A 15,857-nucleotide genomic window follows, 5' to 3' on the forward strand; every position below is an offset into this window, starting at 1 on the left:
CGTGGGGGGGAACGCCGTGAGGAGGAGGGGGAGAACAAAGGGGAACTGGCGCAGATACTATGTATACTTTGTAACTTTGTCAGCACCCTTATGTGGCGACTATTTGCGTACCTTAGGTATACAAGCAAAGAATTTCACTGTGACTTGTTTCATTCATACACTAATATCTGCAACACATCACTGGTCACAGCTCCTAATTAGATATACAACATTATACAACTACATTTTGAAAGGATGTGGGTACCTATTGGTACGGAGCTTTTGCATTTTTCAGCTTGAAATTGTGCAATCTGGTGCATACTGTAGCAAGTCTTTTAACTTACATTTGAATGCAATATTTATGCTTTAAATTGGGTTAGCTATGGATAAGGTTAGGCTAAATTACATTCCTAATTACATTCCACAGTAGAGCCCAGGCTCTGATCAACAGGTGCAGTACATGAATGATCTTAGTGAATTCATGTATGGAAATCAGATTAGAATCAAACACTTGGCCCATGTTGACCAACCTGGGTCTCACTGCACACCTGATACTATTCCTGACCCTGACTCCAGTTGCATACCTTCTCTCATTCCTGAACCCGAGTCCAGCCTTACACCTGGCCCCCTATTCTACCCTGATCATAGCTGCTTACCTGGTTAGGTTCCCAGTGCTGAACACTCCCATTGTCCCAGCTTTGACTGCACATCTAGTACTATTCCAGACCTTGACTCTGGCTGCACACTTGGCCTTGCTCCGAGCCCCTCTGCACTGACACTATATCTGGCACACACATAAAGCCCCATATCTGACTCCCTGGACTTAACATATTACGTTCAAGACCACAGGTGCTTATCTAATGTTGTAATCTTTTATGGGGCACTTCACAGACCAAATTTTGTATAACAAAATTGGCTACATCCATTGGCTTCCTTGTTATCTAACATGCCAGTTACTTTGTCAAAGAAGTAATCAATTGGTTGAACACAATTTCTCATCCATAAAATTATACTCATTCAGCTGTATAAGTATTCTGTTACAATTTCCTTCATTTTCCTAACAAACTGTCCTGAAGTCATTTTCACCCCCAATATTTTCAGTATTTTGCTGTCTTCCTCTCAGCTGGGACTTTTCCGAAATGCAAAGTACAATAACTATATATTTAAGCAATATTATTCTATTAAATGTGATCTTGAGAGTACATAATATTTTCTGTGCTATTCATAACACAACAATGATAAAAAAATCTTTGTTTTGATTGCACCTACCAACATGCATACATTATTATATTACAGTTAATATGTACCAAGGGCAAATATTTGTTCCAATGCTGCCCATTCCCAATTACTTTTACATTGAAGTGATTGAAATCCTAGTGAAGTTTAAATGGCATGAGAAAAATAAAACCTCCGGAATGGATGATATTCATTATATGGTTGGTTGGTCAGTATCAGCACAATTACTATATTAAACTTTGAATCTTCAGATGTCATGGTTCAAGCTAAAACTAAAGACAAATAATAACCTCCTCACACATTCCCCTGCAAGTATCTCTAGGGAGGAAGTGAAACAACTGGTGGACTGGTGCAACACGAACAATCTGATCCTGAATGTTGACAAAACAAAGGAGGTCATCGTTGACTTCAGGAGAAACCGGCACAGTCACTCACCACTACACATTAATGGCATCGATGTGGAGTTGGTAGGTAGCACTAAGTTCCTGGGGGTGCAGATCACGAACAGTCTGACTTGGTCACAAAATATCGCATCACTAGTTAAGAGAGTGCAGCAGCATTTACACTTTCTGCGCCGGATGAGAAGAGTTCCCCCCCCCCCCCCCCCCCCCCCCCCCCCCGTCCTCACCACTTTCCACAGGGGCACCATAGAGAGCATTTTGACCAGCTGCATCTCTGTCTGGTTTGGGGACTGCAAAGCTTCCGATTGGAAGTCCATGCAGAGAGTGGTGAAAACAGCTGAAAAAAATCATCCGGAATTCTCTTCCTTTAATCCGGGACATTGCGTGCAAACGTTGCTTGTCCAAGGCCAACAGCATTATAAAAGACCCCACACATCTCCATCATGGACTGTTCACTCTGCTGCCCTCGAGCAAAAGGTATTGCAGTATAAGGAGCAGAATGGCCAGGTTTTGCAACAGCTTCCTCCCTCGAGTCATCAGACTCTTGAATTCCATATAATGTGCCGCCACTATTATCTATTTTATCTTTTTATCTATTTTATCCTTTTGTTATTTTATGTTGCACGGTGAGCCAGATGCAATGAAATTTTGTTCAGACTTGCATTTGTTGGTGTATTTTTGAATGACAATAAAGTCTTTGATTGATTGATTTAGACTTTCTAATGGAAGGAAACAAATCCTAAACATTGGGAGCTATTGAACGATGTGCACATATGGTGCAAGTCTCTAATCAGTTTGGGTGAGGTCATCGGCACCTGAAACCTTATCTATTTTGGGACTTCCTATTGCAACGAAGTGTCCATCTAGAATTCAGCATCTGAGGAATGCTAACATATTTAACCAAGAGTGGTAAATAACAAGACATTTAAAATGTTGCTAATCCTGCATGAAGCTTTAGGATAACCTCCTTCTTCCCCATTATTTCAGTGACATCTAACAAACTATAATTTCATGTTCACAAGCACCTCAATAAAGTACCATAAAATAATACATTAGTCCTATCCTTAGTCAGACTGATAAATTTAAATTCCTTATTTAACCAAGTATTGATTCAAATCCACCCACTAAGAACACCAGGAAAATTAACCAAGTTTGCCAATGCTGAGCTCTTTGCCTAACAGAAAGTCCTTGTATTTGAGACGTAGATAAGGATGAGGATCAATGGAGACATATCCCAATCAAAAGGCTTGTCCACACGCTTTAATCAAGCTCTAATTCAGATAATTTAACCCTAAATGGTAACCAATTAATGCAAAGTTAATTGATCATAAATAACAACTTTGGAATAAAGATTTCAACCTTCTTTGACCAACTATTCTTATTTATAACATCCTATGCCCATTTTAAGAATCTTAAAAAAAATATGCACATTTATTTTTTAAGCCAGCTGTGAAGATACATTGTCTGGCTTTCAATCAATGGTGTTTTTGAACTTTATTACCTCTTTCAGCTGATCGGCACTTCCCCAAGAAGCAGAGCGCTGATGTGTGGTTTTCTTTTCTGTTCCTTCATCTGACCAAAAGTTGGGAGTCTGAAAGGGAAGAACAAAACCGTATTTTAAAAAGAGTTCCGCTCACCACCAGCTGGGATGCTCTCATCAATACAGATCTCATGTGGGTGCCCACGGGAATGTCTGAATGAATAGTGATAAAGCCACAACTTCCATTTCCTAAACAACTTTTAGGATTATATCAATACATATGTGAATCCAGGAGGACACATCACGCGTGTCCAAATCAGGTATTTCTTGTAAAACCACAGTTATCTTTTAAACTTCCTCTCAATGTACAGAGTGTGTAGGAAGGAACTGCAGATGCTGGTTTAAACCGAAGATAGACTCAAAAAGCTGGAGTAACTCAGCGGGACAGGCAGCATCTCTGGCGAGAAGGAATGGGTGATGTTTCAGATCGAGACCCTTCTTGTACAGACACTCCTCAGCATCAATCACAAACTAAACTCACCAGATTGACAGGGTACCTGGCAGTTAAATTAACATTATTAGTTTGTCTTCCAAACTAAAGCAAAGTTGGAAGTTTAAAGATTGTGATGCTTTCATTCATTCATTCATTCATTCATTCATTCATTCATTCATTCATTCATTCATTCATTCATTCATTCGTCAACACAAAAGCACTAATAACCAAATCAAAAAATGGAGGGATGGGGTAGAAATTGCAATTGGATGGTAATTAGATAATTTGTCTCTGCAAATTCAATAATGAGCAAATATATAGTTCCTGGTGTGTTTTCCTCTTCTAAAGGAACACACGGTCACTATAATATTTAATATAGGCACATCCAGGTACTGAAGATCAATACTAGAAATGCATGAGCATGAAAGAAAAATCCTGCATATTTATTGGGGAGAGATGAGAGGTGAGACCACCAATTCCTCTGAGGAATAAGGAGATGGAAGGAGGAACTGCATGGCATAGAAAATAAAGCCTTCAACCTCCTCAGTAGCTGCGTGAATAGATCAAAGAACATGATCTCAACTAAAATTATATAGAACGGTTTCCAACAGCAGGAAAACAGGTGCAGTGTGCATCTATCAGCAGCGTGCAATCCATTCTACAAATTTATGCTGTGTACAAATCAGATTCAAAGTACGTCTCAAAACAGCACTAACTCCAAATATGGCAACTATTGGCATTGTTTTTATAAGGACTTTATGTTCCAAGTGAAGGTTGTGTTATAAAACACCAACTTGCATAAACACTGTTTCAAGTAGTTCTACGTAAATGAGTGTGGACAAGGTGTGCTGCAGATGGTTACAGTGTTCATAAAACCGTAGAGTTGAGGGGAAAGATAGAGACTGATCACGCGTTCAAAAATTAGAGCAAAGGAAAGGGAGAGAAAGAAAGAAAGAAAAAGAAGAAAGGGAAAAGGAGTAAGAGGGAGTAGCAGAAAGTTAGGAATGGGAGCTAAGAGCAAGAAATGTAGCATACTGGAAGTTTCATCTCATTGGAAGTTAGCAAATAATGAAAGGACTGGATAGAGTGGATGCGGAGAGGATGGTTCCACCAGTGGGAGAGTGTAGGACCAGAATACAATGATGTACATTTTGAAAGCAGACGAGGAGAAATTCCTTTAGCCAGAGGTTGGTGAATCTGTGGAATTCATTGCCACAGATGGCTATGGAGGCCAAGTCGTTGGGTATTTTTTAAACAGAAATTGCCAGGTTCTTGATTAGTAGGCGTGTCAAAGATTACAGGGAGAAGGCAGGAGAAAAGGGTTGAGAGGGAAAGATAGATTAGCCATGATAGTATGGCAAAGTAGACTTTGTGGGCTAGATGGCCAAATTCTGCTCCTACGACTTAAGAACAATAAGCATAGGTGCTCATTCTGCCTTTTTAATGCTGCAGCCCACAATGATTGCACCAAACATGATTCAAAGACCAACATCTATCTATCTATCTGTATATATCCCATACCCCTCCATATCTATATGCCTATCCAAGAGTCTTTATAAATGTCATCAACATATCTGCTTCAACCACCAATCCTGACAGCATTTCCAGGTACTCAGCAGCCTTTGTGAAAAGAAAACCTAGCCCACAAATCTCCTTTACACTTTATTCTTCTCACCTTAAAGCTATGCCCTCTAGTATTTGATTTTTCCATCCTGGCTCTGATTGTCTACTCTATCTATGCCTCGCAATTGGATATAAATCTATCAGGTCTCCGTGCAACCTCTGTTGCTCCAGAGAAAACAATCCAAGTTTGTTGAACTTCACCCTCTAGCTAATACATTCTAATAGACAAAATGTGCAGGGAGGAACTGCAGATGCTGGTTTAAACCAAAGATGGACAAAAAAAGCTGGAGTAACTCAGCAAGACTGGCAGCATCTCTGGAGAGAAGGAATGGGTGACGTTTCGGCTCGAGACCCTTCTTCAGACTGGTTAGGGATAAAGGAAACGAGAGATATAGACATTGATGTGGAGAGATAAAGGAGAGAGAGAGATAAAGGAGAGAGAGAGAGATAAAGGAGAGAGAGAGAGAGATAAAGGAGAGAGAGATAAAGGAGAGAGAGAGAGAGAGAGAGAGAGAGAAAAAAAAAAAAAAAAAATAAATAAAAGATTTTTTTTTTTAAATGCCGGGGCTACCTGAAGTGAGATCAATCAATATTCATCTCACTGGGCTGTAAGCTGCCCAAGCAAAATATGAGATGCTGTCCTAATTTGCGTTTAGCCTCACTCCGACAATGGAGGAGACCTAGGACAGAATGGTCTGTGTGGGAATGGGAAGGTCAATTAAAGTGTTTAGCAACAGAGGCATCTTTTCTGGTAAACCACCTCTGCACCCTTTCCAACTGCACACAATTTAGGTAGTCCCCGATTTACGATGCTTCCACTTGCAATATTTCGATACTTCGACTTTACCATCGGCAAACGCTCGGCAACTGCAGTGAGCCTCACGCCACTTCCGGTCACGTGATCACAATATATCGCAATGCGTTTTTGACTTGCGATATTTTTGGTTTACGATGGATTTATCGGAACGTAACCCCACCGTAGGTCGAGGAGCAGCTGTACTCCAAATACAGCTAAAAAAAGTCGTATAAAGTTATATAGTTCTTTAAATGATCCAGGCCATAGTCCTCTCCTGCACACACCCCAGTTTGGACAATTCTCTTCGAAGGATGAAAGAAAATAAAAACTCTTCTCTCTCTCACACAAATCTCATTTGGTCATGCCAACCCACAGCCTCTAACCAAAATTATAGTTGGCATGTTGTGTTCTGATTGGTTAACAGGCTTCTGCAGGCACTGAGGCAATTTTGGGTTCTGCTATTTTGGTCAGACGTGGAGAAATCCCCAGGGCTATTGGCCTTTTATTAAACAGACAGGTAGTTAAGCCACGTTTCTGATGAAGTACAAGTTGTGCCCTCAGGTTTTCAAGTGATTGAAACCTAAACTAAATATACTGATAATGCTGCAATCCAGAACAATATTAATGAGCTCCACATTGCTCTTTCACATATGGTGTGCACATGAAAAGGCTGGTTATGAATGCCTAGCATTTATAGCTCTGGCCCAAAACATTTTTTGGAACATTCCAGCAACCAGCTTTGCATAATTAATGAAATCTATCTTCTCCTCCAGTTATACAAAATATGCACCAGAGAAACAGTTCCACTCGGGTGAATTGGTCCATATTCAAATTTAGCTTCACATGAATCTCCTAGCCTTTCCCATTTAAGCTTACGACCGTATCATCCTGTTACTTCCTCCCTTGTGTGCTCATCCAGTTGCAACTTAACTGGACTCAATACTTATTGCAAGAACGAGTTCCACATGCGGCTAAAGAATTCTCTCCCGATTTTCTTATTGGATTCACATTTATGGCCCCTGGTTTTGGTTTCCTGTCTGATTAAAAACATCTTCTTGTCACATTATCCATCCTCCTGATAATCTTAAAGACATTTTAGGTCACTCCTCACTCTTCCTTTCAATAGAAAACGGCTCCAGCCTGTTTAATCTTACCACAGTAGTTATAACCCGTCAGTTTCAGTATCAATTTTGCAAATCTTTATAACATTCTCCATTCCCTGCTTGTTTGGAAGGCATATGTTTGACTAGAACTGTGCTCAGTAAGTACAAACAAAGTACTTCATACAATTTTTGTACAGCTTCAAAAGACAACAGACAGGGGTTCAGGACAGACAGAGGTAGTTCTTCATGTAGAAATCAACAAAGTTCAGGAATTATTTGCCCCAAAGTTTCTTCAATTATATTTCCTTGCAATAATGTGCTTATTGATGATCATTTTTGGTTCCACTTGGCTCACTTGACTCCAGATCTTGGCAATGTAAATCACAGGGAAATTCTTTAGTATTGCAATACCTACCAAACACGTAGGAAGATAGTTGTAGTCATTGGAGGCCAATAATTTCCACTCCTCAACAGGTACAAAGGAACCAGACCCCAGAGATTTATTGCTTTTCAATCAAATATTGCGTAGTCTATGTGTATGAACGAACTGCAGATGCTGATTTTAAATCGAAGACACAAAATGCTGGAGTAACGCAGCATCTCAGGAGAGAAGAAGTGTGATGTTTCGGGTCGAGACCCTTGTTCAGACTGATGTCAGGGGAGTGGGAGGTACATAGATAAAGAAGTGTCGAGATAAGGAAGTGTAAGGTGTGAAAACAGGACAAATGGAATGAAGATCATTGTTAGTTGGGAGAAGGTAACAACAAAGCAAACAGAGATAAAATGTAGTCAAAGACAGTAAGACTGGTCGGAGAACTGGCAAGGGGAGGGGATGGAGAGAGGGAAAACAAGGGCTGCCTGATGTCCTGACTCAATATATCTGCCTTTTTGTATACATTTCGCTTTCATATAAATACCATATATGTAAAATAAGAACTAGCCTTATACATAATCTTACATTGGATTAAATAACAGAGTTTACAGTTCCAGATTTAGACTATGCACATTTGTAACTATTTTTTTGTTTGATTGCTGATTTTTCCCATGTTTAATTTAAGCCCCATCCCAGCATAATTGCCTTGCTGGTTGACATCCAATTTACAACAAACCATAGTATAAAGTCCAATAGATGGTCTATCAACAAGTATTAAGTGCAATGAATGACGTGCTGTTCATCCATTGCTGATTGCAAATTCAGGCCACAGTCTGGAAACTAGAAACTAAAATCATCGAAATCCTCCTTCATATTATTTCATCATAGAAATCAGATTCATACAGGTGGAAACAGGCCCTTCGCCCCAACTTGCCCCATCTATCCTAGTCCCACCTGCCTGCATTTGGCCCATTTTCCACTAAACCTATGCTATCCATGTTAGACTACCCAAAATGCAACACCTCACATTTCTCTGTATTAAATTCCATCAACCATTCCTCAGCCCACCTGCCTCACCTATCAAGGTTCTGTTGCAATTTTTGACAAAAAAAAATTGGAAATTAAGAGTAACAAATCAAGTGTTAACTCCGATAGATTCTCCCCCCCCCCCCCCCCCCCCCCCCACCGATGGTGGAGAAGTCACCCTCCATTTCTGAGCTTTTGGATTGGAGACGCAGGCTATGATGCAACTAGTCAGTATGCTCTCTACCGTACACCTGCAGAAGTACAAGATCGTATTTGTCGACATAACTAATCTTCTCTCGGAAGTAGAGGCGTTGATGGGCTTTCTTTATGATTGCATCAATGTGCTGGGCCCAGCATAAATGTTCAGAGAGATGCACGCCCAGGAACTTGATCTGTTGATTCTCTCCACCGCCAGTGGTGGAGACAGGTTTGTGAAACCTCGGCTTTCCTTTGTAATGTCAACAATTAACTACATGTTCTTGCTGACAACAGGAGCTGTATAGTTGTTCTGGTACCTATCACATTTTTAATCTGTTTTATACTTTGACATTGTGTGTAAATACCCCTGCACGTAGTTCAGGTTATTCATGGAAATTATTCAAAATGACAACGAAGCAGATCTCACGTTCTAAAAGGAAAACAATGTTCTTGACACGGCTGCTATTCCTGTGAACCAGGAAGTATAAGCTTCAGCCGTCAATCCAGTGCTTTTGGCTTGTGTAACCCAGTTCAATAGGAAACCTAAAATTTGCATGATGCTAGCAAAACTGTGTCGATTTGCATATTTAATTGTTTAGCTATGGAGCCTCAGCAAATTTGTTGAAGGATCACCATCTCTAACTAGGATCCATTAAAAAAAAATAGGACATTATTAATCCCCAAAGCTGGATGCCATAGACTTAAAGTTACACTGGAAGGTCTCCGCAAGATGTGGCCAAAACAAATACACAGACCAGCAAACAAAGTGCAAAGCCCATTGTATCCCATAGAAGTACCACAGGAGTAAAGCAATGTGGGCATCCCTGTAAACAAATCACTGAAAGCCAGAGAACGGATTCAGAAAGTAACCAGGTATACGAATGGAATGCCAGTATGTTCTCTCAATCTGAGCAGAGGAAGTTCTGCTTCAGTTGTGAAAAGCCTTGGCTGGCCTCCAATATGAATAGGTTTCGAGCACAATACCTCAGGAAGGAAAGGGGTGTTCAGGTTCATCTGTCATGAAACAGAAAGGTAATCCCACTGCCTTATAAATCATTGATGTAAACACATTCACAACATAGTATATGTTCTGGCCACCACCACAAGGTTATCACGTTTGTTGAAAAATATATTGAGGAGGGAAACCAGAACATTTGAAGGGGCTGCTGTATGACGGTTGATTCCATAAATTCGCATTTATCCAGGAATACACATATGCAACATCTTAACCACAAACAGTATTTTTTTTACATTCAGTCCATTCCATCCTTGAGATCTCTTGCAGCAGCTGTTCAAAGATACCCAGGCCAACACACCATTGGAAGTTTTCAGGTAATTTCTTTAATTTTTTCTGCAAGAAATACTTACTGAAAATGTTCAACCCTGGCATGAAGCCCCAACAGGTACCAAAGTGTAGGCTCTCACCCTCAAATAGCAGTTCATGGATCTACTATGATGGCACTTTCATGGCTAGGTTGACAGAACAGTCTAGCAACAGAGAGCGAGTACAAATCCAACACAATCAGAGAAGTGAAACGCAAATGGAAGAACATCTCACCTGTATAGCTTATAACCCAATTTCCAATTTCAGGCATCCCACATCCCTGATGTTCCTCTCCAACCACACTCGCCTATCCACCTAGTTTTCTTCTCCCTGCGTTTATCTTTCCCACCCTCTCTTCCCAACTGGTTCACCATCCCCTCCCTATCTGATTTCGCCCATCACCTAACGCACTCTATCCCTACAGCCCCATCTCCCACTGTTATACTGCTAGCAATTTTACCTCTTACCTCAGTTCTCATGCAGGATCTTGACTTGAAATGTCAATTTGTACCTGATTTCCTCTACAGACGTCAACTAAACTCGAGTTCTTCCTGAGTTCTGCATTTTGTTTCCAGATTGTAGCAGCTGCAGTATCTCTGTGGTCAGTCCACCTTTCATTCTTCCTTGGGTGCTTAATCCCAAGGGGGTTATTAGCAGTTCGTGCTTAAATCTTTTCCCGTAAATGTAGTGTATCCAGCCCAAACTAGGCTTTAGCGATGATGATATTTTACATAAGGCCCCAGCCCTGCTGCTTCATCTCACCATACGAGGATATTCTTCCATCCCTTTCTCTTGTGTGGGCCAGCTCCCCCTTAAATTCCTTAAAATGTGCCTTCACCTTTATTACTGTCTGCGCATGTGCGATCCAAATTCGAACCTCTCACTAAGATATTTTCCTCCAAATTACTAACTGTGATCACCATACTTATGATAAAAAGGTTTGATTGCCCGATGAAAAAGGTAGAAAATAAAACCTGAGTGATAGTGGTTGGGTGAACGTGGGATTACACAGTGAAGGATGAGCGTGTGAAGGAAATTCATCTTTGAAGATAGTAGCACAAGATTTTTTTTAATGATAATGGAATAGTTCCATATTCCTCTTTCAAAATCTAACTCATTGCATCCTTGCAGCATTGTCCTTTTCCTGCCTACAGTCTTAGACAAGCTCGTCTTTGAATGTTGGACGTTATTTGAGAAGGTGGGCTAGCAGATTATTCAGAGCAGCAGCCAGCCAGTGGAGCACGGATATGCCACCACCACCCCAGGAGATGCTGAGGAAATGTTTGCACATTTCTGTGAACATGAGCTGTAAAGCCAGAACCTCATTAGAAGAGGGTGTTGATGGTGCACCACATCTGAATTAGGTCGAACTGCAAGAACTGCAAACTGACAATTATAAATCTGTAGCTTTTATATGGAACAAAACCCAGACATCTTGTGGCAGTAACCAGAGTGAATGGTAGCTTCAATCTGTGACAATGAACCAGCCAAGTATCAGCTAGCAGGACTTCCAATGAAACACAGGCTCCTAGCAGTAAATACTCACACTACTGCAAAATATAACTTTAAAACTATAGACTTAATTTTCACACTAGGGGTAAAACACTTGCCTAAATGAGTGCAGCTCCAACAACACACAAGACGCTCACTGTTATCCAGGGCAAAATAACCTATGCAATTGATACACCATCCACAACCCTAAAGATTCATCCACTCCACGACTAACACCCAGTGACTGCAGGTTTACCATCTCCAAAATGTACAACACTTACTTGCGCAGATAAATCTGACATCACCTCACAAAATCAACCAGAGAACAAGGGTAGTCACACATCATCCTGACTTGGAGATATTTGGCTGCTCCATCATCATCGCTGGCCATTATGAGCGTCTGCACCTGATGTCCGCAGTAGTTCAAGACGGTAAGTCATTACCGCTTTAAAGGCAAAGAGTTTGGCAATCAAAGTAGGCCTTGCTGGCATTACCCAGACCCCAATAAAAGTGGAAAAGTGCAGCTTAAATGCTGATAGCCACATTCAAATGTGGTTGGATGCAGCGATCAGGCAGGCCTGCTACCTGACAGGTCTGTTCAACTATGAACAAAGAGAGTGTACATTAATATAAATAAAAATGTCCATCTGAATGCTCTGAAAGTTTAATTTGTTACTGGTGTCATCTCAAGTAATTGACAAAAATGTTAAATTATCAAGTAATTGACAAACAATGTTGTCGGAAATAAGTGTCCATCATTTGGATAAGGATTATATGTAAAACAAAGTAAAGGGCCTGTCCCACTGCGGCAACCTAATTCGTGAATTTAGAAGAGTTTGCCCTTGACTCATACTCGCAGCATGGTCGACACGAAGTCCCAGGAGGTCTTTGTAACTCTTCTTCATGCTCGAGAGTAGTCCCCGCGTACTCGAGGCCTCATCTAGGTCGCGGCATTTTTTTCAACATGCTGAAAAATGCCCGCGAGTAAAAAAAGGGCGCTATGGGAAAAATCTATAATTTTTTACTCGTAGGTTTAGTCGAGGTAGGTCGTAATGCTATCGTAGGTAATCGAAGGCAATCGAAGATAATCATAGGTAGTTGAAGGTAAAGCTCGTTGAGGGAAAAAAAGGTAAGAAAACCGACTGGTAATGTTAAATGCCCGCTAAACTTTATGAAAAGTTGTCTGGCTTCTAAAAAGTCTCCACTCCTTCCCCCCCCCTCTCCGCTCTCTCTAAAGGACTTACCGTAACTGTGCCAGCCGTCTTTTACCTTCCTGGTCATCGCAGTTGTGAATTTCAGACAGCGCTCCCCCGCTTTCACTGGCCCCCACCTTTGCGGTGTGTGTGTGTGTGTGTGTGTGTGTGTGTGTGTCTGTGTCTGTGTCTGTGTGCGTGCGCGCGTGCGCGTGTGTGTGTGTGTGTGTGTGTGTGTGTGTGTGTGTGTGTGTGTGTGTGTGTGTGTGTGTGTGTGTGTGTGTGTGTGTGTGTGTGTGTGTGTGTGTGTGTGTGGACAGTAGATCCGGCTCACGGTTTCATCGCTGACGGTCGGCTCGAGGTTTTTCGGGCGAGTGCCCTCGAACTTGAAGGTCGCAGATAGTCGCTCAAAAGTCGCGTTAGTGGGACAGGCCCTTAAGAAAATAAGTTTCCTCCAGAATTTTTGGAGTTGTCGCCAAGGTGGAAACAAGCACAAGAGGTCTTAACAAAATATGTTCATAAGACACAGAGGGTTGGGAAGACAAGATGGGAGGGAAATCTAAGGACTTTCAAATGTTCCAGAAAAGAGAAAGGTTAGAAAGTCATAAAATCATCTTTATTGGAATAGGCAAGACTTTTCCCACATTTATTATAAGATATTGTTACTATTAAAGGATAACATGTCTTCATGTGGTGAGATACTTCATTTATTTGCTTCGCTACTACAATGAAATATTTTGACATGCATCATTTATGTAGTGAAAACCATGGCCATTCTGTATTGGAAATGGAACACATCCAGGTATATCTCGAAGGAAAACATCACCCATTCTCCGAGATGCTGCCAGTCCCGCTGAGTTACTCCAGCTTTTTGTGTCTATCCAGTTCATTACTGTTACCATTTTTTTTTGGTTCTAATTTTCTATGCTCTGACGACTTAAATTCCCTGAAGTTAGAAGCACTTCGTTTGAACTGCAGATGTTTCATCTTAAAATGTGCCACAAAATTATTATATTGTAGCATGTTATTCTATCCTTCGTATAGTTCAGAAATAGGCGGACTGTTTATTTCTTCAACCTCTATAACGTTTGTGACAAAGACCCATCATTTATTTATTTGCCTCTGTACTCCACAATTTGAGATTTGTAATAGAAAAAAAATCACATGTGGTTAAAGTGCACATTGTCAGATTTTAATAAAGGCCATTTTTATACATTTTGGTTTCACCATGTGGAAATTACAGCTGCGTTTATACATAGTCCCCCCGTTTCAGGGCACCATAATGTTTGGGACACATGGGTTCACAGGTGTTTGTAATTGCTCAGGTGTGTTTAATTGCCTCGTTGATGCAGGTATAAGAGAGCTCTCAGCACCTAGTCTTTCCTCCACTCCTTCCATCAACTTGAGAAACTTTTATTGCCATTTATCAACATGAGGACCAAAGTTATGCCAATGAAAGTCAAAGAAGCCATCATGAGACTGAGAAACATAAATAAAACTGTTAGAGACATCAGCCAAACCTTAGGCTTACCAAAATCAACTGTTTGGAACATCATTGAGAAGAAAGAGCACTGGTGAGTTTACTAATCGCAAAGGTACTGGCAGACCAAGGAAGACCACAGCTATTGACAGAAGGATTCTCTCTATAATAAAGTAAAATTGCCAAACACCTGATTGACAGATCAGAATCACCCTTCAGGAGTCAGGTGTGGATTTGTCAATGACCACTGTCCGCAGAAGACTTCATGAACAGAAATACAGAGGCTGCACTGCAAGATGCAAACCACTGGTTAGCCACAAAAATAGGATGGCCAGGTTAGTTTGCCAAGAAGTACTTAAAAGAACAACCACAGTTCTGGAAAGGGTATTGTGGACAGATGAGACGCAGATTAACATATCAGAGTGATTAAGAAAGAACTGCAGATGCTGGAAAAATCGAAGGTAGACAAAAATGCTGGAGAAACTCAGCGGGTGAGGTAGCATCTATAGAGTGAAGGAATAGATGACGTCTCGAATAAGGGACGAGATCCTGCTTCATACTGATGTGGGGGTGGGGCGGGAAGAAGAAAGGAAGCGGCGGAGACAGTAGGCTGTGGGAGAGCTGGGGAGGGGAATGAGGGAGAAAGCAAGGACTACCTGAAATTGGAGAACTCAATGTTCATACCGCTGGGGTGTAAACTACCCAAGCGAAATATGAGGTGCTGCTCCTCCAATTTGCGGTGGGACTCACTCTGGCCATGGAGGAAGCCAGGACAGAAAGGTCGGATTCGGAATGGGAGGGGGAGTTGAAGTGCTGAGCCACCGGGAGATCAGGTTGGTTAATGTGAACTGAGCGGAGGTGTTGGGGCCTTTCGCCCAGCCTGCGCTTGGTCTCACCAATGTAGAGCAGTCGACACCTAGAGCAGCGGATGCAATAGATGAGGTTGGGGGAGATGCAGGTGAACCTTTGCCTCACCTGGAAAGACTGCTTGGATGGAGTCAAGAGGGGGGGGGGGGGGGAATATAGCGACAAGTGTAGCATTTCCTGTGGTTGCAAGGGAAAGTACCAGGGAAGGGGGTGGGAAGGGACGAATTGACTAGGGAGTTACGGAGGGAGCGGTCTCTGCGGAAAGCCGAAAGGGGAGGAGATGGGAAGATGTGGCCAGTGGTGGGATCCTGTTGGAGGTGGGGAAAATGTCAGAGGATTATTGTTGTGTTTTGTGCTATATGATGTGTGATATGTGCCATATCAGTGTGATGGCAAGAGCAAAGTATGGAGGAGAGAAGGAACTGCCCAAGATCCAAAGCATACCACCTCATCTGTGAAACAGTGATGGGGGTATTATAGCCTGGGCGTGTATGGCTGCTGAAGGTACTGGCTCACTTATCTTCATTGATGATACAACTGCTGATGGTAGTAGCATAATGAATTCTGAAGTGTATAGACACATCCTATCTGCTCAAGTTCAAACAAATGCCTCAAAACTCATTGGCCGGCGGTACAATCATCCCAAACATACTGCTAAAGTAACAAATGAGTTTTTCAAAGCTAAAAAATAATAATTTCTTGAGTGGCCAAGTCAATCACCCGATCTGAACACAATTGAGCATGCCTTTTATCTGCTGAAGAGAAAACTGAAAGGGACTAGCTCCCAAAATAAG

At 41.5% G+C, this 15,857-nt stretch overlaps 1 protein-coding gene across 1 annotated transcript in view; it reads right to left on the reverse strand.

Moving 5' to 3' along the window:
- glcci1 (glucocorticoid induced 1) overlaps positions 1–15,857 on the reverse strand; it is a 183,342-nt gene that overhangs the window by 103,608 nt on the left and 63,877 nt on the right. The window contains exon 3 of the mRNA XM_033045825.1: positions 3,118–3,207. Coding sequence (XP_032901716.1) covers positions 3,118–3,207 — 90 coding nt within the window. The remainder of the gene's footprint in view (positions 1–3,117; positions 3,208–15,857) is intronic.

The sequence above is a fragment of the Amblyraja radiata genome, chromosome 2 (assembly GCF_010909765.2).
Source record: "Amblyraja radiata isolate CabotCenter1 chromosome 2, sAmbRad1.1.pri, whole genome shotgun sequence".
NCBI lineage: Eukaryota > Metazoa > Chordata > Chondrichthyes > Rajiformes > Rajidae > Amblyraja > Amblyraja radiata.